The sequence below is a fragment of the Urocampus carinirostris genome, chromosome 8 (genome assembly GCF_059441175.1).
Source record: "Urocampus carinirostris isolate Australia breed hairy pipefish chromosome 8, RoL_Ucar_1.0, whole genome shotgun sequence".
In the NCBI taxonomy this organism is placed as follows: Eukaryota; Metazoa; Chordata; class Actinopteri; order Syngnathiformes; family Syngnathidae; genus Urocampus; species Urocampus carinirostris.
The window spans coordinates 1,000,931-1,027,442 of NC_142356.1; the positions used below are offsets into that span (position 1 = coordinate 1,000,931).

Genomic DNA, 26,512 nt, shown 5'->3' on the forward strand with positions numbered 1-26,512 from the left:
GTGTAGATAGATCTCTAGACAGATGTGTAGAACGATAGATGTCTATATAGATAGATCTGTAGATAGATGGATAGACGTCTACATAGAGAGATAGATACGTATTTTCTCTTGAGAAGGAGGAGGAAACTTACCATCGGCTTGCTGATTTTTTCCCTCCGTTTTCTCATGGCTGTGCCAGAATTGCTCGACGCTGCCAAGCCACATGAAATATTCTTTTTCTTTTTTTCCCCGCAAGGCGATGAAAAGTCTGCAACTCCCGACAAAACATTTGAAGCGGGTCGAAAACGTTTCCGGAACCGAGAAGTCAAGAAGTGGCCTCATTTTAACCGCGTGATTTGCATTTTTCTATTTTTTGCATTTTCAAAAAAAAAGAAACATTTGCTGAGTATTGTCAATAATTCCCTTAGCGTTTTAATGAGAAGCTCAAGAAATTCACATCCCGCGTCTCGAAAAATCCATAAAATTGATTTTTAGGAAAAAAAAAAGGGGGGGGTGGATAAAGATATCCATCTCGTCCCTTGAAGTTTTGCGACCGACTCAAATAAATACTCTGCATTCTTTCCAGTATATGATCCGAAATCTTCTCCGAAAATGAGAAGGTTGCCACGGAATGAACTTCCTGTAAAATGACTCGCCAACATTCCGGATTCCTCACAAATCCACTCAATATTGCTAGCGAGCTAACTTGCTAGCTCTAAATCTTCCCGACATCGGAAGTGGATTTTGAACTTCCCGTATCAGACTCTAAATGAATGTAATCGGATTACAAAGAGCAAGGGTTACGGTCCGCTAGAATCAGAATTACTTGCGAATTGTAGGTTCGCTAATGCTAGCTCATAGGCTACGATAAATCTTCACGAATTAGCGTTCGACTTTCTGTTCAATGCCGAAACAAAAGTGATCCGTTTAAAAAGAGCCGCAGCAACAGTTTTCTAGTCTGTCACTTTAGGACCCATCTAGGTAACGTATTTACTCGCAAGTGACGCGCTAACGAGCTAGCTAGCTATAAATCTTCGCTTCGTGCTTGAACTTCAACTTCCTGTAAAGACAGGAAACAAAAGTCATCCCATGACCAAGAGCATGAGTTACAGTTTGCTGGAATCAAAATGGTGGTTCTTGGATCAGTAACATGCCTAGGCTACCTTGCTACTTAGCTCAATTGCTAACTAAAAATCTAAGCTCAGGGAGCGGCAAACTTCCACTTCCTGTTAAAGAAAGTCAACAAAAGTTATCTGATTTAAAAGAGCCCCAATTACAAAATCAGAATTCGGGTTTTGGGACCCATTTTTCAAATCACTCTCCAAAGACAAGCTTTTGGCGGTTGCTAAGCTAACTTGCTAGCTATAAATCTTCCCTCTGCGTGTCAAAAATCTTGACTGGATCTTCAACTTCCTGCTAAAAACGTCTTTGCCAATGATGACAAATGCACCGATAAGATCCCTTCGACAAAAACGATAAATACGGTGATTTGCAGACCCTTCTACCTCCCCAGGGAGTTTAGCGCTACTATCATTACTGCCTTGTAGGTGCCCCCCAGCGCTAATACAAAGGAGGCAATGGACGTTCTCTACCGAACTGCGAGTGAACTGCAGCATGCTTACACCGGAGGCATTTTCATTCTTGCTGGGGACTTGAACCAGAACCAGGCCAGCCAACATGAAAACAGTTCTCCCGCTTTTCTACCGGCATGTCGACTTTGCTACAAGAGGTAGGAACATTGGACTTGGTCTATACAAATATCAAAGGAGCATACAGAGCAGCCCCCGCCCCCACCTTGGCTCATCAGACCACCTTTCTGTTATGCTAATTCCTGCATACAAGCCCCTGCTGACCAGAGAAAAACCTACAGTGAAGCAGGTGAGGGTGTGGACTGAGGGGGCAACGGAGGCACTACAGGACTGCTTTGAATGCACAGATTGGGACATGTTTAAATCGGCTGCCACCTATAACAGCAAAATAAACATAGATGAATACGCCATGTCTGTGTCAGCCTACATCAGTAAATGCGCAGAGGACGTCAGCAACACCAAAACCATCTGCACCCGTGCCAATCAGAAGCCCTGGATGACTGCTGAGATACGCTAAAGGCAGGGAACCTCGCCTTTAAAACGGGTGATGAGGAGGTACTGAGATCCGTGAACCGTGCTATCAGACTAGCAAAGCGATCGCAGTCAAAAAATCCAGGACCTTTTCCTCAGCACAACCAACACCAGGGATATGTGGAAAGGCATTTAGGCCATCACCAGATACAAGCCAACCACCGCCCCAGAGGGGGACACTAGCATGGACTTCCTGAATGACCTCAACAATTTCTTTGGGAGGTTTGAGGCACAAAATGGCACCCCTGCAGCGAAAGCGGTTCCACATCAGGACGAAAGAGCACTCCTCCTGGACTCAACTGAGGTGAGGAGGACCCTGAGAAGGGACAACACACAGAAGGCTCCAGGCAATGACAACATTCCAGGGCGGGTCCTTAGGGAGTGCGCCGATCAGCTGGCTTGTGTACTAACAGACATTTTCAACACCTCGCAAGACCAAGCCACGGTACCATCATGTTTCAAGATTGCCACCATCATCCCAGTGCCAAAGAATCCCCAGATCTCATCATTGAACGACTACCGGCCCGTTGCACTGACTCCTATCATAATGAAGTGCTTTGAGAGTTAAAGAGCACATCACCTCCAGTCTCCCCTCCTCACTCGACCCCTTTCAGTTTGCCTACCGGACAAACCGCTCCACCGGGGATGCCATCTCCTCTGCTCTTCACCTGAGCCTGACACGCCTAAAGGAGAAGAACACCCATGTGCGGATGCTGTTCCTGGACTTCAGTTCAGCATTCAACACCATCATCCCACAACACCTGGTAGACAAACTGAGACTCCTGGGCTTCAACACCCCCCTGCGGAACTGGCTGCTGGACTTCCTCACTGACAGACCCCAGTCAGTGCGGCTTGGTCAGAACATCTTCGATGTCATCACCCTTAGCACGGGCTCCCTTCAAGGCTGTGTCCTGAGCCCCCTGCCGTTCACCCTGATGGCATACGACTGCGTCCCTAGGTCAGCCACAAACCACATGGTGAAGTTTGATGACGACACAACAGTGGTGGGCCTCATCAGGGACGACAACGACCCGGCTTAAAGATAGGAGGTGGAGCAGTTGGTGGGCTGGTGCATGGACAACAGCCTGGTCCCGAATGTTGATAAAACTAAAGAGATCATTATCGACTTCAGGAAAAACCAGCCCAACCATGCCCCACTTCTCATCAACAACAAGGGTGTGGAGGTTGTCAGCAGCACCAAGTTCCTAGGGATGCACATCACAGACAAACTCACCTGGTCTGTGAACACTGCATCACTGGTGAAGAGGGCACAGCAGCGCCTGTACTTCCTGCAGAGGATGAGGAGAGTCCACCTGCCCCCACCCACTCACATCACATCCTACAGGGACACCATAGAGAACATCCTGACTAACTGTATCTCTGTGTGGTGTGGAGGCTGCAGTGCCTCCGACTGGAGTAGTGTGAGGAGGGTGATGAGGACAGCAGAGAAAATCATCGGGACTTATCTCTCCTCCATTCAGGACATTGGCCAGAAGCGCTGCCTATCCCGAGCCAAGAACATCATGAGGGACCCCTCTCACCCCCATCATGGACTGTTCACTCTGCTAGCCTGTGGGAAGAGGTACTGCAGTGTGCGCTGCAGGACCACCAGGTTCTGGCCATTAGACTGTTAAATGGTCAATCACACACATAGTAAGCCTACACAGCTGCTAATCTGTACATCTGTTTGTTTTGTTTTTTTTGCACTACTGGCAGTTCTCTTATACCTAGCCACTCCTTTGCACATCTGTTCTCCTCTGCACTACCGTACTCCGTTGTTATTGTTATTGTATAGTGACTTGTTTACCTGACTGCCCATTTTGCACATCTGTTCAGCTGCTCCTCTTGCACTCTTTGCACTACTGTAAAGTATTCATAGCTATCATTATTTAGTATATTATTTAGTATTTCAATACTCCAGCTCAATACTACATATTTATATCTGTACATTCAAGGAAAACTGTGCGAGTCAGATGTATCGACATTTGGTTCTGTATACACGTGTACAAGAATGATAATAAAGTAGATCTGAATCTGAAAGTAGCCTGTAGGCCATCATCAGCAATATCATAACGAGAGGCTCGCCAGATTTCAGTGGATTTGTCATGAATCCAAAATGGAGGACATTTGTCTTTTCTGTCATCGCATTACAGGAAATAAAAACTTTATGGCGCTATTCTCATTTTCTCAGACCGTCGCGCAGGTCCCGAGATCGATGATGATATCGATCTTCGTCTTCTTGGCGCCAGCCGCCCGGATGATCGACTGCGGCTCGGGCGGTCGGAAACCTCCTCCCGCCTTCTTCTAATGCCCTTATGACGAGAATTTAGATTTATGACGACGGTCGGAAACAATCCGGGAGGGGGACAAGTCTGCCGCTCGTGTCCGATTGCTCGTAAATCATCAGGTTCATAAACGTTCGTGAACGAGGTCCTCGCGTTCCGTTCGGTTGATTTATGACGTATGAATTCAGAGGAGTCCTGGGCTAGTCGCGACACGTCTGAGGAAGTCACGGTTACAACCGGGGTCGTAAATCACGCATAATTCATAAAGTCACTCGCAACTCACAGGGTCTTGAATCACTCATAAATCATGACTTCATAAGTCACTCATTATCAGTATGTCGGAAATCACTCATAATTCATAAAGTCACCTGTAACTCACAAGGTCATAAATCACTCATAAATCATAACTTCATATGTCACTCATAATTCATTTGTTCATAAGTCAGTCATTAGCGCTATGTCATAAATAACTCATAAATCATAAACATATTCCTGGAATTCGATGACGTCATTAATAAAGAGCTGAAATTAGTTTATGACCCTGGTGATTTATAACCGTTTTAACACAAGCGGCGACGAGCTCGCTTGCTCGCTAACCGTTGGGCTAGTCGCAACACGTCTGAGGAAGTCACGTCAACAACTGGGGTCGGAAATCACTCGTAATTCCTAAGGTCACAAATCACCCGTAACTCACAGGGTCATAAATCACTCATAAATCGTAACTTCGTAAGTCACTCATAATTCATTTGTTCATAAGTCACTCATAATTCATAAATATATTCCTGGAATCCGATGACGTCATTGATATAGAGCTGAATTTAGTTTATGACCCTGGTGTTTTATGACTGTTTTGACGCAAGTGACAATGAGCTTGCTCGCTCGCTCACTAACCGTCTTCCCTCATCAGAGTCCATCAAGGCTTCAAAAATCGTTCTTGGAAAGCCGCACTCCAAGAGAGAAGAAGAAAACTGGCGGGAAAATCCTAAAGGTTTTTTCCATATTTGTCCCTGGATGTAAAAAAGTTTTTCCCCGGGGTCAGCAGTCGCTGCCTGAAAGTTTCCGTCGCCGCCTCAAACTTTTGTCTTCGTCCTGCGGAGCGAAAACAAAAAATCGGTTAAGAAAAAAAAAAAAGACAGCCGACGTGCACGTAGAGCCGACGTCGCCACCGAGCGGGCGGGAAACGGAAACGTTTGGCGCCAACGATCGAGATTGGAGCGTCATCTTAAACCGTTAAGAGTTGATTGTTAGAATCTCTTCACAACCACTTACATTTTTACTATTTCGAATTCACCGCGGTTGCCTCTATCTCGGTATTGTTTTTTTTTTGTGAAGCACTTTGATCTCACTGTGCGCATGCGTCTGCCGACTGGGGATTTCCCATCATGCATCGTTCCGTGGTAGTCGTGTAGTGAAAAGAAGTCCGTCTCTTTTTAGAGAACCGGCTTTTTTGGCTCAACTCGTTCAAGAGAGCCGGCTCCCGAACGGCTCACTTGCTTTGATGCATTATATGACGAATCATTATTGTTGTATAAAGAAGAAAAAAAAGGAAGTATAAAAGGAGAAAATGAAAAAAAGACAGGTTTGCGGAGATCCCTTGAATCAGTATATTACCAACAATCATTGAATGCAGAAAATAAGAAAATGTATTATTCTACTTCATTCTATTTGCATGTATTTTTTCCTAGTGAACGTCCAAGCGACTTCATTTTCTAATAAACCTCATTCATGTCGAGCAACAAAATGTTCATGAACAATATATATGATATAAGGAAACACGTGTACAATATAACATGTTAAACGACATCAATAAACACGTTTGGAGAAAAAAAATATGGCGTAAGATGATTTTGTAAGGGAAAATACGACAGTTTATAAGGGTGTGGAGCCTTGGAGCGCGAAAGGTATGTGTTTTATTGAGATCGATAAGCTCGGGAGCCGAAAGAGCCCGTGTTTTAAATAGAGCTGTCCTTGGTGGTGACGCTTCATGTGACAAGCCACCAGAGCAGGCGCGTTTTGAAAAATGGTTTTGATTCAGACTGGCAAGAAACATGGCAACGGCAACCCTTTCAAGCACCCCAAATTCAAGCATTTTCAAGGATTTCAAGCACCGGTGGAAAACCCCGGAGATCAAAAGTGGCCAGCGTCTCCGTCTTTTTACGTGTTAGCGTGAACCTCACCGGCTGGAAGATCCCATTGGGCCCCCAGTCGGCGGGGGACACGTCCTCGGGATCTTCGGGATCCTCGTCCCCCTCCCTGACGGGGTCCTCTTCGTATTCCGTCAGACAGTCCGACTCCTCGGCTGCGAAAACGGAGAGAGACAGAAAAAGATCCGCCGTTAAACGTCCGACCCCGGCGACGGAGATTCCCGGTCCTTCAAAATAAAAGACCGGATTTTCCAGACTCGAAACCCAAAATTTGATTTCAAGTTACTCCGTCGTTACACTTTAAACCACGGGTGTCAAAGAGGCGGCCCGCGGGCCAGATCAGGCCCGCCGATGCTTTAAATCCGGCCCGCGAGACAACAGTGAGAGAAGCGCAAGAGGAAAATGAGCTGTCGTTTTAAATAGTTCCACCGGATGTCACCCAAGCCAGTTAACACTTGCAAAACAATTGTAGTCGTATTTCTTCATTTCTCTCTGACTCACTTCTTTTTTTATTTATTTCTCACTCTTTTTCTTTCTCCTGTTCACTCTCTTTCTTTTTCTCTTTTCTAAATTTCTCTCTCTCTCTTTCTCTTTTATCAATTTCTCTCACTCTCAAACTCTTTCCTTTTCTATTTTCTCTCTCTAATTTACACTTTAATTCTCTTTCTTTCTATTTTTCTCTCTTTCTCACCCTCTTTCTTTCCCTTTTTCGACCTCTCTCTCTCACCTCACTTGTCTCTTTTTCTCCTGCTGACTTTTTCTTCTTGTTGTTTCACTTCTCTTTCTTTTTATCTTTCTCTTTTCTCACTTTCTTTTTCTCTCTATATTCATTTCCCCCTTCTTCTCCATTCATATCTCTATTTTGCTCTCTTTTTCTCTCACTGTTACTCTGTTTTCCCTGTTTATCAATCTCTCTTTCCCTCTCTCTCTTTCTTTTTCTTTTTCTCCCTCTCTTTTTCTCTTAAACTTACTAGCCCGGCCCCCCTGAGATTTTTTGATAGCATTTGTGGCCCCAAGCTAAAACCAGTTTGACACCCCTGCTTCTTTAAATACAGTCCGGCTTATCGTTTCTTTTCGGTGAGGAAAACAGAGAGCTGCTCTTTTCTACAACGCACGCACCCAAAATACAAATCACCGCCGTGATATCTGAAAGCATTTCAGACGCCATTCAAGAGCAAAAATGCCAACATTATTTATATGATACATAACAATCGCAAAACAGACTGTTTAGCAGTACTTTATACAATATTTACAACATATTTCAAACTTTTCAACCAAGAATGGAGTCTTCAATTCAATTCATCCAAATTGATTATCGATGAAAAACACGACACTTTTATCAGTCAATCGTCGTTTTCCAGTGGCTGGAGTTCCCTTTAAGGAACAATAATAAGTACTGTGAGTGCTTTTTCAATAACAACAACGCCAAAATATGACTTGTGATGTCAGTGTTGCAATCTGGCACGATGCCCCTTACGGTCAGCACTAGTTATCTGCTTAAAATGTAAGAAACAGACGACTTCCTTTTTCATGGCAATACAAAAACTAAAAAAAACAGAATTCCGGCTTATGATCGGGTGTGCAGTGTTGTATTTTGGAGACTACATTAAAAAAAAAAAAATTTGGCGACAGGAACAAAAATGGTGTCACTCCACCTTCAGCAGAAACGTAGTTCTGGACCGGCTCGATCCTGGAGACGATTTCCGCCAGGTCGGTGAAGTCGGCGCCCTGGCACGTGCACGACTGCAAAAAAAGAGGAACTATTTGGCTGATGGCCGACAAAACAAAAACGTGGTTGACCCATTTATAAGCAAATCAGGACGACAATAGAACCCTTGCATACGACACAAATCACTATTTTTGCTCTTCAAACTAAACTGTTTTTTTTTTAAACAAGCTACCAATAGGAGGTGAAATTTTCATATGACGGGGGATAAAAACTTATGCTAAGGGTGGATTCAAAATGAAAATGATTTTAAAACTGCTCTGTTTCCATGGTTATCATGTTTTTGCTTCCCATTTAGCATCTGTGCAAGCTTTAGGACCCATTGCCACAAAAACGATCACACTGAACTGCCACTTTCGATTCTGAACCGTATGAAGGCATTGTGGGAGGGAGTTCAGCAGATAGGATATCATTTTCATGACGTCGTGACACAAACCAGTAGCGGACTAGCATTTTCGATGACATTGACCCATAGCAGAAAGGCGTTTTAGAGATCCAACTACGAGTACGCATGAACGTCACAAAGTTTGATTTTTGGGGGGGGAAATTGAAATCATGTGTTGCCAATGCGGTATCGGGAGCAAATCTCAACCCTTCGCTGACATCATAGCAGCTCCGTGTTATTTCGCACTTTTTGCGATTTCTTGTTTTAAGTGTCTGCTTCTATCTTCGGTGTTTTTCGTCCCGTTTGAATGACTTTCTATCCTATGGTTATGGGTTTTAATGCACAAAAATGCGTTTATTCGAGGAATCAACTCCTTGCCCTGAAGAATTCTCGTGCCGGCGTGATGAGGGGGCCCTATCGTGGATGCAGAGCCGGAGCTAAGGCTAAGCGGCTAGCGGCATTATAAGCCTTCGGTACCGTCTGTAATCATCTACAAAATAAGACAGAGGAAAAGCCGTGCTGGTGAAAAACATCAAAGCGTACAGGGAGTGCAGTTTGCTAACGTGGAGCTACCCGGCTTCAGCGCTGCGGGAAGCGGAGAGGAGGCGGACTCGCTATCTACGTGAACAGGAGGCGGTGTCACCCTGGGCACAAAGATTGCCATCTGCCACAGGGACATGGAACTTTTGGCCTAGCGTGTGACGTCACCCACTCCGCCGTGGCTAAACTACAACACGGCACCCCGAGGCCATCCTGTTAATAAACAACACAAGGATACTGCCGGAAGTGTGAATTTCCCTACGGGGATGAATAAACTATCTATCCAGGGTGAAAGTGCTGTAAGGCGGGGTTCTCCGTATCCTAGGGCTCTACGGTATTTACAATTTCATAAAAGATACAACATGGAACTGATCGTTATATTGTACGACAAATTGAAAAGAAATCCAATGCAAAACTAATTGAGTGTCTCTTAAAGTGCCCTTTCGTATGCAGCTAGAATAAAAAAAACGGCGGTATCAAGCGGTATCGGCGAACGGTATCGGCGAGCGGTATCGGCGAACGGTATCGGCGAGCGGTATCGGCGAACGGTACGGGCGTCCCTCACGTCGACAGTCTGGCCGGCGTCGTAGTCGGCGGATCGGTGGTCCCTCAGGATGTTGCGGATGATGTCGCCTCGAGCCCAGCCGCCGAAAAGCAGCTTGCCGTGTTGGAAGCCCACGTCCTGCGTCGGGAAACAAAAAATACATCCGGTTTTTTAGTCATTGGGGTCATTTTTAAAACATATTTATTCATAGAAAAAGTGTTAGGTTTAAGTCCCCAACATTTATAATAAAACGCTCTGAAATAAAAGACAAAGAGAATCTGATCCGTTTTAGATATCTTGCAAGGAGAGGATCGAAGATTGTATACCGCCAATCTCCCAAATCACTCTGGAGAAATCTTCGATCTCTCTCCTCTTTTTATTAAGGTTCGCCCTATCGTACATAAGTCTCAACTTCTAAAGGGAGGGGTTCTATCTAACGAGTTGAGACCGCCGTCTGACTGTTGCTACGCAGAGTTAATTAATCTTCTTTCGCACGCCTTGCTTTCCGCCCGATGATCACAGCTGGTTTCTGTCTGGACACCTCCTTTCTTCTTTCAAGGCTTTCGGTGAAAAACAACTTGAGTTATTTCATGCATAAAAGGGCACAGATTATTCCAGGGTAAGTTGCACCCATGGGTACGTGAGATAAAAAGAGACAGACTGTACAAAGAACAACTCATGGCCTTGAAGAACAGGTTACAAACTGAAAACTCTACAAAAGGGCTGAGAACACTACTGTCAACTGTAGGATAAATATATGTATATAATTCCAACAAAAAACAAAAAAATTAAACTTGTTTTTATTGTATTTTTTTAGTTTGATATTTGTGTTATTTTCATGACTTCCATTATCCATCCATTATCTGCAGCGCTTATCCTGAGTAGGGTCGCCGGGGTGCTGGAGCACATCCCAGCCATCTTCGGGCAGTGGGCAGGGGACACATTCACACCAAGGGACAACTTGGACGGCCAAGGAACCTTACATGCATGTTTTTGGAATGTGGGAGGAAACCGGAGTGCCCGGAGGAAACCCAGACAAGCACGGGGAGAACATGCAAACTCCACACAGAATGTTTGAGCTCATGACCTCAAAACTGTGCCGCACACGCGCTAACCACTGTGCCGCCGGTTGCCCTAAATTTATCTATTAATAAAAAAAAATTTGATTTTACAGAAAAAAATAAGGAAAAAGGATAAAAAAAAAAGAGAAAAAGACAGAATAGAGGGGAGAAAGAAGGGAAAATGACAAAAAGACATAATAGAGAGTGGAGAAAGAAGGGAAAATGACAAAAAGGAAGAAAAGAGGAAAATGGAAAAAAGGGGACAAACACAAAAAAGAAAAAAGAAAAGAAAAACGGGGAAAAAAAAAAGAGAGCCGGCTCCCGAACGGCTCACTTGCTTTGATGCATTATATGACGAATCATTATTGTTGTATAAAGAAGAAAAAAAAGGAAGTATAAAAGGAGAAAATGAAAAAAAGACAGGTTTGCGGAGATCCCTTGAATCAGTATATTACCAACAATCATTGAATGCAGAAAATAAGAAAATGTATTATTCTACTTCATTCTATTTGCATGTATTTTTTCCTAGTGAACGTCCAAGCGACTTCATTTTCTAATAAACCTCATTCATGTCGAGCAACAAAATGTTCATGAACAATATATATGATATAAGGAAACACGTGTACAATATAACATGTTAAACGACATCAATAAACACGTTTGGAGAAAAAAAATATGGCGTAAGATGATTTTGTAAGGGAAAATACGACAGTTTATAAGGGTGTGGAGCCTTGGAGCGCGAAAGGTATGTGTTTTATTGAGATCGATAAGCTCGGGAGCCGAAAGAGCCCGTGTTTTAAATAGAGCTGTCCTTGGTGGTGACGCTTCATGTGACAAGCCACCAGAGCAGGCGCGTTTTGAAAAATGGTTTTGATTCAGACTGGCAAGAAACATGGCAACGGCAACCCTTTCAAGCACCCCAAATTCAAGCATTTTCAAGGATTTCAAGCACCGGTGGAAAACCCCGGAGATCAAAAGTGGCCAGCGTCTCCGTCTTTTTATGTGTTAGCGTGAACCTCACCGGCTGGAAGATCCCATTGGGCCCCCAGTCGGCGGGGGACACGTCCTCGGGATCTTCGGGATCCTCGTCCCCCTCCCTGACGGGGTCCTCTTCGTATTCCGTCAGACAGTCCGACTCCTCGGCTGCGAAAACGGAGAGAGACAGAAAAAGATCCGCCGTTAAACGTCCGACCCCGGCGACGGAGATTCCCGGTCCTTCAAAATAAAAGACCGGATTTTCCAGACTCGAAACCCAAAATTTGATTTCAAGTTACTCCGTCGTTACACTTTAAACCACGGGTGTCAAAGAGGCGGCCCGCGGGCCAGATCAGGCCCGCCGATGCTTTAAATCCGGCCCGCGAGACAACAGTGAGAGAAGCGCAAGAGGAAAATGAGCTGTCGTTTTAAATAGTTCCACCGGATGTCACCCAAGCCAGTTAACACTTGCAAAACAATTGTAGTCGTATTTCTTCATTTCTCTCTGACTCACTTCTTTTTTTATTTATTTCTCACTCTTTTTCTTTCTCCTGTTCACTCTCTTTCTTTTTCTCTTTTCTAAATTTCTCTCTCTCTCTTTCTCTTTTATCAATTTCTCTCACTCTCAAACTCTTTCCTTTTCTATTTTCTCTCTCTAATTTACACTTTAATTCTCTTTCTTTCTATTTTTCTCTCTTTCTCACCCTCTTTCTTTCCCTTTTTCGACCTCTCTCTCTCACCTCACTTGTCTCTTTTTCTCCTGCTGACTTTTTCTTCTTGTTGTTTCACTTCTCTTTCTTTTTATCTTTCTCTTTTCTCACTTTCTTTTTCTCTCTATATTCATTTCCCCCTTCTTCTCCATTCATATCTCTATTTTGCTCTCTTTTTCTCTCACTGTTACTCTGTTTTCCCTGTTTATCAATCTCTCTTTCCCTCTCTCTCTTTCTTTTTCTTTTTCTCCCTCTCTTTTTCTCTTAAACTTACTAGCCCGGCCCCCCTGAGATTTTTTGATAGCATTTGTGGCCCCAAGCTAAAACCAGTTTGACACCCCTGCTTCTTTAAATACAGTCCGGCTTATCGTTTCTTTTCGGTGAGGAAAACAGAGAGCTGCTCTTTTCTACAACGCACGCACCCAAAATACAAATCACCGCCGTGATATCTGAAAGCATTTCAGACGCCATTCAAGAGCAAAAATGCCAACATTATTTATATGATACATAACAATCGCAAAACAGACTGTTTAGCAGTACTTTATACAATATTTACAACATATTTCAAACTTTTCAACCAAGAATGGAGTCTTCAATTCAATTCATCCAAATTGATTATCGATGAAAAACACGACACTTTTATCAGTCAATCGTCGTTTTCCAGTGGCTGGAGTTCCCTTTAAGGAACAATAATAAGTACTGTGAGTGCTTTTTCAATAACAACAACGCCAAAATATGACTTGTGATGTCAGTGTTGCAATCTGGCACGATGCCCCTTACGGTCAGCACTAGTTATCTGCTTAAAATGTAAGAAACAGACGACTTCCTTTTTCATGGCAATACAAAAACTAAAAAAAACAGAATTCCGGCTTATGATCGGGTGTGCAGTGTTGTATTTTGGAGACTACATTAAAAAAAAAAAAATTTGGCGACAGGAACAAAAATGGTGTCACTCCACCTTCAGCAGAAACGTAGTTCTGGACCGGCTCGATCCTGGAGACGATTTCCGCCAGGTCGGTGAAGTCGGCGCCCTGGCACGTGCACGACTGCAAAAAAAGAGGAACTATTTGGCTGATGGCCGACAAAACAAAAACGTGGTTGACCCATTTATAAGCAAATCAGGACGACAATAGAACCCTTGCATACGACACAAATCACTATTTTTGCTCTTCAAACTAAACTGTTTTTTTTTTAAACAAGCTACCAATAGGAGGTGAAATTTTCATATGACGGGGGATAAAAACTTATGCTAAGGGTGGATTCAAAATGAAAATGATTTTAAAACTGCTCTGTTTCCATGGTTATCATGTTTTTGCTTCCCATTTAGCATCTGTGCAAGCTTTAGGACCCATTGCCACAAAAACGATCACACTGAACTGCCACTTTCGATTCTGAACCGTATGAAGGCATTGTGGGAGGGAGTTCAGCAGATAGGATATCATTTTCATGACGTCGTGACACAAACCAGTAGCGGACTAGCATTTTCGATGACATTGACCCATAGCAGAAAGGCGTTTTAGAGATCCAACTACGAGTACGCATGAACGTCACAAAGTTTGATTTTTGGGGGGGGAAATTGAAATCATGTGTTGCCAATGCGGTATCGGGAGCAAATCTCAACCCTTCGCTGACATCATAGCAGCTCCGTGTTATTTCGCACTTTTTGCGATTTCTTGTTTTAAGTGTCTGCTTCTATCTTCGGTGTTTTTCGTCCCGTTTGAATGACTTTCTATCCTATGGTTATGGGTTTTAATGCACAAAAATGCGTTTATTCGAGGAATCAACTCCTTGCCCTGAAGAATTCTCGTGCCGGCGTGATGAGGGGGCCCTATCGTGGATGCAGAGCCGGAGCTAAGGCTAAGCGGCTAGCGGCATTATAAGCCTTCGGTACCGTCTGTAATCATCTACAAAATAAGACAGAGGAAAAGCCGTGCTGGTGAAAAACATCAAAGCGTACAGGGAGTGCAGTTTGCTAACGTGGAGCTACCCGGCTTCAGCGCTGCGGGAAGCGGAGAGGAGGCGGACTCGCTATCTACGTGAACAGGAGGCGGTGTCACCCTGGGCACAAAGATTGCCATCTGCCACAGGGACATGGAACTTTTGGCCTAGCGTGTGACGTCACCCACTCCGCCGTGGCTAAACTACAACACGGCACCCCGAGGCCATCCTGTTAATAAACAACACAAGGATACTGCCGGAAGTGTGAATTTCCCTACGGGGATGAATAAACTATCTATCCAGGGTGAAAGTGCTGTAAGGCGGGGTTCTCCGTATCCTAGGGCTCTACGGTATTTACAATTTCATAAAAGATACAACATGGAACTGATCGTTATATTGTACGACAAATTGAAAAGAAATCCAATGCAAAACTAATTGAGTGTCTCTTAAAGTGCCCTTTCGTATGCAGCTAGAATAAAAAAAACGGCGGTATCAAGCGGTATCGGCGAACGGTATCGGCGAGCGGTATCGGCGAACGGTATCGGCGAGCGGTATCGGCGAACGGTACGGGCGTCCCTCACGTCGACAGTCTGGCCGGCGTCGTAGTCGGCGGATCGGTGGTCCCTCAGGATGTTGCGGATGATGTCGCCTCGAGCCCAGCCGCCGAAAAGCAGCTTGCCGTGTTGGAAGCCCACGTCCTGCGTCGGGAAACAAAAAATACATCCGGTTTTTTAGTCATTGGGGTCATTTTTAAAACATATTTATTCATAGAAAAAGTGTTAGGTTTAAGTCCCCAACATTTATAATAAAACGCTCTGAAATAAAAGACAAAGAGAATCTGATCCGTTTTAGATATCTTGCAAGGAGAGGATCGAAGATTGTATACCGCCAATCTCCCAAATCACTCTGGAGAAATCTTCGATCTCTCTCCTCTTTTTATTAAGGTTCGCCCTATCGTACATAAGTCTCAACTTCTAAAGGGAGGGGTTCTATCTAACGAGTTGAGACCGCCGTCTGACTGTTGCTACGCAGAGTTAATTAATCTTCTTTCGCACGCCTTGCTTTCCGCCCGATGATCACAGCTGGTTTCTGTCTGGACACCTCCTTTCTTCTTTCAAGGCTTTCGGTGAAAAACAACTTGAGTTATTTCATGCATAAAAGGGCACAGATTATTCCAGGGTAAGTTGCACCCATGGGTACGTGAGATAAAAAGAGACAGACTGTACAAAGAACAACTCATGGCCTTGAAGAACAGGTTACAAACTGAAAACTCTACAAAAGGGCTGAGAACACTACTGTCAACTGTAGGATAAATATATGTATATAATTCCAACAAAAAACAAAAAAATTAAACTTGTTTTTATTGTATTTTTTTAGTTTGATATTTGTGTTATTTTCATGACTTCCATTATCCATCCATTATCTGCAGCGCTTATCCTGAGTAGGGTCGCCGGGGTGCTGGAGCACATCCCAGCCATCTTCGGGCAGTGGGCAGGGGACACATTCACACCAAGGGACAACTTGGACGGCCAAGGAACCTTACATGCATGTTTTTGGAATGTGGGAGGAAACCGGAGTGCCCGGAGGAAACCCAGACAAGCACGGGGAGAACATGCAAACTCCACACAGAATGTTTGAGCTCATGACCTCAAAACTGTGCCGCACACGCGCTAACCACTGTGCCGCCGGTTGCCCTAAATTTATCTATTAATAAAAAAAAATTTGATTTTACAGAAAAAAATAAGGAAAAAGGATAAAAAAAAAAGAGAAAAAGACAGAATAGAGGGGAGAAAGAAGGGAAAATGACAAAAAGACATAATAGAGAGTGGAGAAAGAAGGGAAAATGACAAAAAGGAAGAAAAGAGGAAAATGGAAAAAAGGGGACAAACACAAAAAAGAAAAAAGAAAAGAAAAACGGGGAAAAAAAAAAGAGTAACACAAATAAAACAGATTGAAAAGGAACATAAAAAAATAAGGAATAGGAAGAGAATGACCGACAACAAAAGAAGGCAAAAAAGGGGGAAAAAAAGGAAATAAAAACGGGAAAAAAAGAGAAACTGAAATAAAACAGAATGAAAAGGAACACAAAAAAATAAGGAATAGGAAGAGAAAAACTGACAACAAAAGAAGGAAATAAAGGGAAAGAGAAAAAGGAAAAAAAAATAAACAGAAGCTATTCGACTTTCCCTCTCACTCACATAGATCTCGTCGAACTTTCCGAAGTCCATGGTCTTGAAGCGGTCGATGGGCGGTCGGATGTACTCGCAATAAGCGCTCTTCTTCACCAACTCCAGCTGACGGACGCAGGAGACGTACGCCAGGCGGGATTGGATCTCCGCCATGTCCGGCACCTGCCGCCGGACCGGGGACCCCGTTGGACACCGTTGGACCGTGCACCACCGGGGGGCGACGATGGCGGCGGCGCACCCACCTTGACCTTCTCGGCCCAGGGATTGATGCGTTTCCACAGCAACCACCATCCCGAGAGGCAGTCGCCGTAGTTACAGAGGTCCGTCTCGTCCTGGCTGCCCACGTCGATGGCGATCACCGTCTTGGCGCCCATGTTGCGGGCGATGTCCGCTGCGGGGGAAGGCCAGTTATACCGCCGCGGCAGAGCGGTTTTTCGCTTCTACCTTTAGCGTCGCCGCGAGTCTCGGGACCCGAAATACATATTGAAGCTTCTTTTCCGTCCGTGTCGTGATTTCGCTTCTCCCTTTAGCGTCACCGCTAGCTTCGGCTCTCCATTCGCGGATGGAAATCTCATTGAGTTGGCTTGTATTTTTATCAATTATGTTTTAGCTAAAAAAAAGATAGATCTATTTTTTGGTACTAATCAGGCACGAACAGAAAGAAATAGGATTATTACAAAATCAATACCGAGAGCAAAATGCCACTCAAAAGATTTCCGGCTAATGAAATAAATAAAAAGATATTTTTTTAAATTAAAAATGAAATGACACATTAAAAATAAACCATACCCCCCCAAAAAAAATCAATAAAAAACGACATCTTCGCTCAGACGAGTAAAATAAACCAACACCACCGTCGTGATTTTCAGCTAACACACGAAAAAAAGAATAAAAAAAATGTAAAAAATAAAATATGACCTAGAAAATGAGTCAAAACTAGCCAAATCATTTTAGCTAATGATAATTCAAAAATAATAATGATAGAAATGGGGAAAATGACTTTTGTTTCATAAAAAATAAACAAAACAAAAAATTAAATTGAACTTGAATACAAAGTGCAAAACAAGCCAACACCGTCAAAAGGATTGCTAGCTAATTATAAAAAAATAATACGAATGATAAGATTCAAACACAATGCATGAATAAAACTCAAAAGACGACCTTCAAAATAAGTCAGCTGATAAAACAAAATACATAAAATAGAAACGAAATGATCAATAAACAATAAATACAAATAATATCCATCCATTGCTCCAATATCTACACCGCTTATCCTCAGTAGGGTCGCGGGGGTGCTGGAGCCCATCCCAGCAAATCATCAGGCAGTGGGCAGGGGACACCCTGAACTGCTTGCCAGCCAGTCGCAGGGCATACAAATAATACAAAATAAATTATGATTATTGAATGAAAGTCATAAAAATACATTAAGAAAAATATCAACTACCAATAAAGAGATATTATGCGTATTCTAGAATTTCCATCTGCAAATGGAGAGCCAAAAAGGTCATTTTAGAAATCCTGAATTTATTGGTCCTCAGTGTTTTGCAGACAAAGCTCTTTTCTGCCATCCAGTTTGGCGTCATAAACTTTCCCGATGGATCGGATGTGTCCAGAAGGAGGCGGGACAATCATTTCATCCGTAAATAGCTGCGGCTTTGGAAAGAGGCCATATTTCTCCACAATAGTCCCCCTTTTTTATCGGCGTGACACCGGATGGCAAAAAAGCTTCTTTGTCTGTAGCGCGTCGGATACCATCAAACACGCGGAATCAACATCATTTAGATTAGATTAGATTAATAGATGTCTAGATAGATGGATAGATAGAGATAGATAGATAGATATAGAGATATAGCGATAGATATAGAGGTAGATATAGAGATAGAGAGATAGATGTCTAGATAGATAGATGGATGTCTAGATAGATGGATAGATGTCTAGATAGATAGATGTCTAGATAGAGATACATGTCTAGATAGAGATAGATACTGTAGATATATAGTTAGATCTAGATAGATGTCTAGGTGTCTAGAAAAATAGATGTCTAGATAGATGGATAGATGTCTAGATAGGTAGATAGATAGATGGATGTCTACATAGATAGATGGATGTCTAGATAGATAGATGTCTAGATAGATACTATAGATATATAGTTAGATCTAGATAGATGTCTAAATAGATAGATACTATAGATATATATTTAGATCTAGAGAGATGTCTAGATAGATGTCTAGTTAGATGTCTAGAAAAATAGATGTCTAGATAGATGTCTAGATAAATGTCTAGATAGATAGATAGATGTCTAGATAGATGTCTAGATAAATGTCTGGATAGATAGATAGATACTATAGATATATAGTTAGATCTAGATAGATGTCTAGATAGATGTCTAGATAAATGTTTACATAAATGTCTAGATAGATAGATAGATAGATAGATAGATGTCTAGATAGATGTCTAGAAAAATAGATGTCTAGATAGATGTCTAGATAAATGTCTGGATAGATAGATAGATACTATAGATATATAGTTAGATCTAGATAGATGTCTAGATAGATGTCTAGATAAATGTTTACATAAATGTCTAGATAGATAGATAGATAGATAGATAGATGTCTAGATAGATGTCTAGAAAAATAGATGTCTAGATAGATGTCTAGATAAATATCTGGATAGATAGATACTATAGATATATAGTTAGATCTAGATAGATGTCTAGATAGATGTCTAGATGGATAGACGTCTAGATAGATAGATAGATGTCTAGATAAATGTTTACATAAATGTCTAGATAGATAGATAGATAGATAGATAGATGTCTAGATAGATGTCTAGAAAAATAGATGTCTAGATAGATGTCTAGATAAATATCTGGATAGATAGATACTATAGATATATAGTTAGATCTAGATAGATGTCTAGATAGATGTCTAGATGGATAGACGTCTAGATAGATAGATAGATGTCTAGATAAATGTTTACATAAATGTCTAGATAGATAGATAGATAGATAGATAGATGTCTAGATAGATGTCTAGAAAAATAGATGTCTAGATAGATGTCTAGATAAATATCTGGATAGATAGATACTATAGATATATAGTTAGATCTAGATAGATGTCTAGATAGATGTCTAGATGGATAGACGTCTAGATAGATAGATAGATGTCTAGATAAATGTTTACATAAATGTCTAGATAGATAGATAGATAGATAGATAGATGTCTAGATAGATGTCTAGAAAAATAGATGTCTAGATAGATGTCTAGATAAATATCTGGATAGATAGATACTATAGATATATAGTTAGATCTAGATAGATGTCTAGATAGATGTCTAGATGGATAGACGTCTAGATAGATAGATAGATGTCTAGATAAATGTTTACATAAATGTCTAGATAGATAGATAGATAGATAGATAGATGTCTAGATAGATGTCTAGAAAAATAGATGTCTAGATAGATGTCTAGATAAATATCTGGATAGATAGATACTATAGATATATAGTTAGATCTAGATAGATGTCTAGATAGATGTCTAGATGGATAGACGTCTAGATAGATAGATAGATGTCTAGATAAATGTTTACATAAATGTCTAGATAGATAGATAGATAGATAGATAGATAGATGTCTAGATAGATGTCTAGAAAAATAGATGTCTAGATAGATGTCTAGATAAATATCTGGATAGATAGATACTATAGATATATAGTTAGATCTAGATAGATGTCTAGATAGATGTCTAGATGGATAGACGTCTAGATAGATAGATAGATGTCTAGATAAATGTTTACATAAATGTCTAGATAGATAGATAGATAGATAGATAGATGTCTAGATAGATGTCTAGAAAAATAGATGTCTAGATAGATGTCTAGATAAATATCTGGATAGATAGATACTATAGATATATAGTTAGATCTAGATAGATGTCTAGATAGATGTCTAGATGGATAGACGTCTAGATAGATAGATAGATGTCTAGATAAATGTTTACATAAATGTCTAGATAGATAGATAGATAGATAGATAGATGTCTAGATAGATGTCTAGAAAAATAGATGTCTAGATAGATGTCTAGATAAATATCTGGATAGATAGATACTATAGATATATAGTTAGATCTAGATAGATGTCTAGATAGATGTCTAGATGGATAGACGTCTAGATAGATAGATAGATGTCTAGATAAATGTTTACATAAATGTCTAGATAGATAGATAGATAGATAGATAGATGTCTAGATAGATGTCTAGAAAAATAGATGTCTAGATAGATGTCTAGATAAATATCTGGATAGATAGATACTATAGATATATAGTTAGATCTAGATAGATGTCTAGATAGATGTCTAGATGGATAGACGTCTAGATAGATAGATAGATGTCTAGATAAATGTTTACATAAATGTCTAGATAGATAGATAGATAGATAGATAGATAGATGTCTAGATAGATGTCTAGAAAAATAGATGTCTAGATAGATGTCTAGATAAATATCTGGATAGATAGATACTATAGATATATAGTTAGATCTAGATAGATGTCTAGATAGATGTCTAGATGGATAGACGTCTAGATAGATAGATAGATGTCTAGATAAATGTTTACATAAATGTCTAGATAGATAGATAGATAGATAGATGTCTAGATAGATGTCTAGAAAAATAGATGTCTAGATAGATGTCTAGATAAATATCTGGATAGATAGATACTATAGATATATAGTTAGATCTAGATAGATGTCTAGATAGATGTCTAGATGGATAGATAGATGTCTAGATAGACGTCTAGATAGATAGATAGATGTCTAGATAGATGTCTAGATAGATACTTTCTTCATCCCCGTAGGGAAATTCACACATTTGCGGCAAAATGGAGGAACATTTTAGAACAGAGACTGACAATCGTTCCCAATGTTTTGGAGTTTTTCCACACACCATTTTTTTTTTTTTTTAAAGAACTCCGTTCTAAAAGGAAGGGCCATTTTTGCATAAGACTTGACGTCAGTCAACCAGTCAAAGACGAAATGGATTTTTTAAATGACTCGTTTGCCGAAATTGAACAAAAAGTGGATCCAAATGTCTCAAAACGAAGAAACCTTCAAGTGTTTGACTTTGCCAGGTCCGAACAAATACGTATAGGGTACCGGATTGAAAAGACTGTTGATTTTGATATAGAAGGAGCGTTCACATTGGATAAATCCAATTCCATTTTTTGATCCTGACCACGTCTACTCTACTCTACACCGGATCGTGGGCGCAACCCTTTCCTTTTTCCAATAAAACTAAGAGAAACGTAACGCGAGTGGGTCCCGTCTCCGTTCTGGTCTCGACAATACGAAAGGAAAAAAGAAAGTACTGTAAGTATAAAAACAGAAAAATGAGCCAAATTTGGACTCGTTACTCATTTGAATTTTGATTTTTTTCGCCCGTTTCGAAATTGGTGAAAATAGAATGATAACGAGGTCATTGTTTTGCATTTTATCATTTATTTATAGCACTGAAGAAATATGATTTTTAATTTACATTTTATTGTTTTGCATTTTCAGGGATGTTGTGTTGTTGTTCTACTTTCATCCGGTGAGCGGGTAAAAAGCTAGAATTGTTTTGTAGTTTACCATTTGTTTCGCAGATCTGTTAACATTTGGATTTATATTTCATCAGTTTTTCAAGAATCTGAGGAGCCGTTCGAGAGCCGAACCAAAAGAGCCGGATGTATAAATAGAGCTGTCCTCTCTGCTGCGACCAGTAGGGGACGGTGACGCTTCACTCGACAACGGCATAATGGCAAACCACCGGAGCAGGCGTGTTGGCGTCATTTTCAAGCACTTTTTAAAAATGTTATTCGTCATTCATTGCGTGTTCTATAGAGCCAGACTGCCAAGAAACATGGCAACAGTTTAAAGCACTTTCAAGCACTTTGCCTAAAATTCAAGCATTTTCCTGACCTCGAACAAAATAATAGTAATAATAAATTTGAAAGCATTTTCAAGGATTTCAAGTAACCGCACTACTAGTTTGGGGAAAAAAAAGTAGTCATAATAATGAAGAAATCGAGATTTGAACGCGATTTTCTGAAACAACCTTGCAAAAGTGAACGCTCCCTTTTTATCAGAAAAAGCTAATCCTACTCACCCATCCCGTGCCATGATTTTGCCAACTCTGGCGGGGGGGCAGGGGGTGTGGTGCCCAGGATTTGGCCAATCTCGACTTACCTGGCAGGTTGTTGATGTATCCCCCGTCCATGAGCAAGTTTCCGTCTTTGGGGTCACAGAGAGGCGGCAGGTACCCCGAAAGGGTCATGCTCGCCCGCACATAGCGCCATAGAGATCCTGGCATACCCCAGCAGGGGGCGCAAGTAGGGAGGGAGGGGGTATAAGGTCTCAATTTACGCTAGGTGAGAAAAGTTAGTGTCGGGGCGAATGGCAAACCGGGCGAGGACGGGCTCACCGTTGGACGGGCGAGGCCGTCCCCGCTCCGTTTTGCTGCGGTTCTGCCCACTGGCCCCACCTTGGGGCTCTGATTGGACGGGCATCACAGAGCGCCAAGGCTGCCAATCTCCAAAACCTGGCACAACCATTTCTCATTCCTTCGACCAATAATTTGCCTTAAAACCTAAACGTTGAGTGCCACCTTTTGAAGACTGTGCCAGCCTGCCCGATGCTGCAGTACACGCGAGTGCCAGCAGGGGGCAGCAGCAGACAGAGAGCGACATGGCTTGGAAGGACAGAGATGCACTAGCAGGAAATATCATTTTCTTCCGCTCTTGTTTGATTTGATTTTAAAGGACAACAGCAAGATCCAGAACACTCCGTTGGGAAAAAAAAAACAGGGACTAACATGCACAAAACACAAGCAAAGCCGAGGCGGGAGACGGGTTGCCGGGCGACGGGTGGCCAATCGGGTGGAGGTGAACTGACGGATGGATTGAGATGAAACGGCGACGGCGTCGCGGAGGAGACGGACATTTCGGGTGAGCTACGAATTCCTTTGAGTGCTAAAGCGGAATTAGCTTCCGTTGAACAAGGTAAAAACAATCCCATTACTTCCCCTTCATCTTCCTCTGACTCGTAAAGCGTAGAGCTAATTGGTTACCTTCCATTTGACACATTTTAATGAGTTACCGATCGGACTTGTCGCCACTCACCAATCAAATACACTCGCATCCGTTGGACGATTGAAGAACAATCCCATTACTTCCACTTCTCTTGTCTTCCACCTCCCCCTTCCACTTCTTCTGACTGCATACAGTGGAGTGCTCAACGACTAGCTTCCGTTTGACACCATTTTCCTGATGGGCAAACTACTCAGTGGACTTGTAGTCACCTGCCTGCCAAACGCACTGATATCTATTTGGACAACTGAATAACAATCCCATTACTTCCCCCTTATTTTTCCTTCTAACCCTTCCCCTTCCTTTGAGACTGCATACGGAGAGGCTAAAATAGGCATTGTTTTTTACTTTTATTAAAATCAGTACTGTTTTTTGTAGCAAAATAAATATACTTAATAACTTAAAAATATGTTTTTTTCAATCCGACATTCAATTGAATTCATCCGTCAAAAACGTTGATGAAATAACTGAAACAAAGAAAGAAAACAAGTCATACTTAAAATTGATTTCTCCCATTGTTAGTTGGAAAAAGCTTTTTACGCTATTTTTGACGACATGGCTAGGGAGAAGATATTTTTGTCAAAGGAAACTTGTAACCCTTCCCCTTGCGGAGAATTGGGATAGTCTCCCGCATTGCTTGAGCCTCACGAGCACCTCTCACCTCTGTGCTTTTCCTTCAAACGGAACCTTCTATCCCTTCCTCTCGCGCCTATACTTTGTAGAGGAAGAAGCAAATAAAGAGGAATGATGGCATTGAACCTCACAAATACCTCTCACTGTGCTGGAATAGGGCATTTATAACCCAAACGAAGCCTGTATCCCTTACCCTTTCCCCTCCCCCTGGAGGAATGGGACAGTCTCAGTCTCCAGTGGTGCTAGATTAAGGAACAAAATGTAGGGAAATGGAGAGTCCCGGGATTGAACCTCACAAATCCCTCTCACTTTGCTGACACTAAGGCATTTATAACCCAAACCAAGCTTGTATCCCTTACCCTTTCCCCTCACCCTGGAGGAATGGTACAGTCTCTGTCTCCTGTGTTGCTTCATTTAGGAACAAAATGTAGGGGAAAAGAGAATCCTGGGATTGAACCTCACAAATACCTCTCACTGTGCTGACAGTAGGGCATTTATGACCCAAACGAAGCTCGGATCCCTTACCCTTTCCCCTCCCCCTTTGTGGAGGAATGGGACAGTCTCCGTCTCCAGTGTTGCTAGATTTAGGAACAAAATATAAGGGAAAAGTGTCGTGACGCTCCCAACCAAAAGGAAGCTTATATGCTTTCCCCTTCCCCTTATGATATTTGGAATAGGACAGTCTCAGTCTCCAGCATTGCTAAAGTAAAGAAGCAAATGGAGGGGAAAGCCTTGCACTAAAAACACTGTGACTGGATCAAACATGTCTACAAAAAGTATAGAAAATGAATGAAAATATATGAACTGATTTCCGATGAGTAGACAAAAGATCCTTTGGCGCTACGATTTTCATATGACCAAGTGAAACTAGCCCAGCTAGCTTGTTGGGTACTCGTTGCACTCGTCTAGTTCGACGGGAACAATCTTTCCTTCCAAACCACGGGCTCCCCGGGGTCGGGTTAGTGAGGGAGCGGGACGGCGAGGGGGACGATAACCCGAGATCCTTTGGCGCTCTACCTGGGACGTTGTTGACATAGCAACCGTCCACTAGCAAGTGTCCGTCCTTGGGATCGCAGAGGGGAGGCAAATAGGGAGTGTAGGACGCGCTAGCTCTAACGTAGCGCCACACGCAACCTGTCGGGAAATGCACATGACATATGGCCGAGACTCAAAAGGAGGAAAGGAGAATGCCACTCGGACCGCTTACCTTAGCTTATGATATACAGTAGACCACCGGATACACCTTACCTTAGTTTTTTTTTTTTTTGTACATTTGCTAAGTTGCAATGGACGATCGGGACTATTGTTAAAAATAAGCAGGCGAATCAGGCGAGAAAATATTCTAAGGAGACTCCTTGGTCATTCTAAATTGTATTAATCTGCCACCTCCCCCCTCTGCATCCACCCAGTACCACCACTGCACCAGCTAGAGTAGAGTCACACCTTATGTAAATCAGCTTTCTTCTACCCTCCGGAGCAGACACATCACGTCAGAAATATCACATGACGCGCTTGTTTTTCTCAAAGTGCATGCTTCCAGGAATTGACAATGTTTTTGTCAGAATGTTTTCGACCTCTTTCGATTCTCCAAAATTACGCAATTTCCGAGAAAATTGTTGGACCCAGTCAAATTCCTGTCAGCTTGCAAGCTGTTCCAGACCAATTAATATAAATTACTATTAATAACACTCGCTGACATTTAACTCGGGAGAAACAAGCCTGGAATTTCCTGTCCAAACAAATGTGTCCTCATTATGTCGATAAGCTCTGACTACATTATTCCACGACGACCAGGAATATTATTAAAAATAAGCAGGCGAATCAGGCGAGAAAATATTCTAAGGAGACTCCTTGGTCATTCTAAATTGTATTAATCTGCCACCTCCCCCCTCTGCATCCACCCAGTAACACCACTGCACCAGCTTGAGTAGAGTCACACCTTATGTAAATCAAAATGTCCCTTTTCTGTCACATGTACAGTTACCTAATCCTATACACTTATATTACACATTACTACCACTTACTATATATAGTTTGGTTATTTTAATGTTATTATATCAGGGTATTGGAGGTTTGGAGCTCATTAGAAGATTCATGTCACATCCAGTGGTCTACTGCATGAAAAGAAAACAAAGAAAAAATAACCACACGATGAAAAGTCATCAAA

The 26,512-nt window shown here is 42.0% G+C and overlaps 1 protein-coding gene across 1 annotated transcript in view; it reads right to left on the bottom strand.

Moving 5' to 3' along the window:
- Positions 1-386: 386 nt before the first annotated feature.
- Positions 387-26,512, bottom strand: part of pnpla6 (patatin-like phospholipase domain containing 6) — a 62,970-nt gene continuing 36,844 nt past the window's right edge. Inside the window, exons 30-40 of the mRNA XM_088342899.1 lie at positions 25,363-25,479; positions 22,814-22,930; positions 16,839-16,987; positions 16,606-16,758; positions 14,989-15,105; positions 13,428-13,515; positions 11,737-11,927; positions 9,745-9,861; positions 8,184-8,271; positions 6,562-6,683; positions 387-5,473 (exon numbers count right to left, since the gene is read on the bottom strand). Coding sequence (XP_088199025.1) covers positions 5,420-5,473; positions 6,562-6,683; positions 8,184-8,271; positions 9,745-9,861; positions 11,737-11,927; positions 13,428-13,515; positions 14,989-15,105; positions 16,606-16,758; positions 16,839-16,987; positions 22,814-22,930; positions 25,363-25,479 — 1,313 coding nt within the window. The 3' untranslated portion in view covers positions 387-5,419. The remainder of the gene's footprint in view (positions 5,474-6,561; positions 6,684-8,183; positions 8,272-9,744; positions 9,862-11,736; positions 11,928-13,427; positions 13,516-14,988; positions 15,106-16,605; positions 16,759-16,838; positions 16,988-22,813; positions 22,931-25,362; positions 25,480-26,512) is intronic.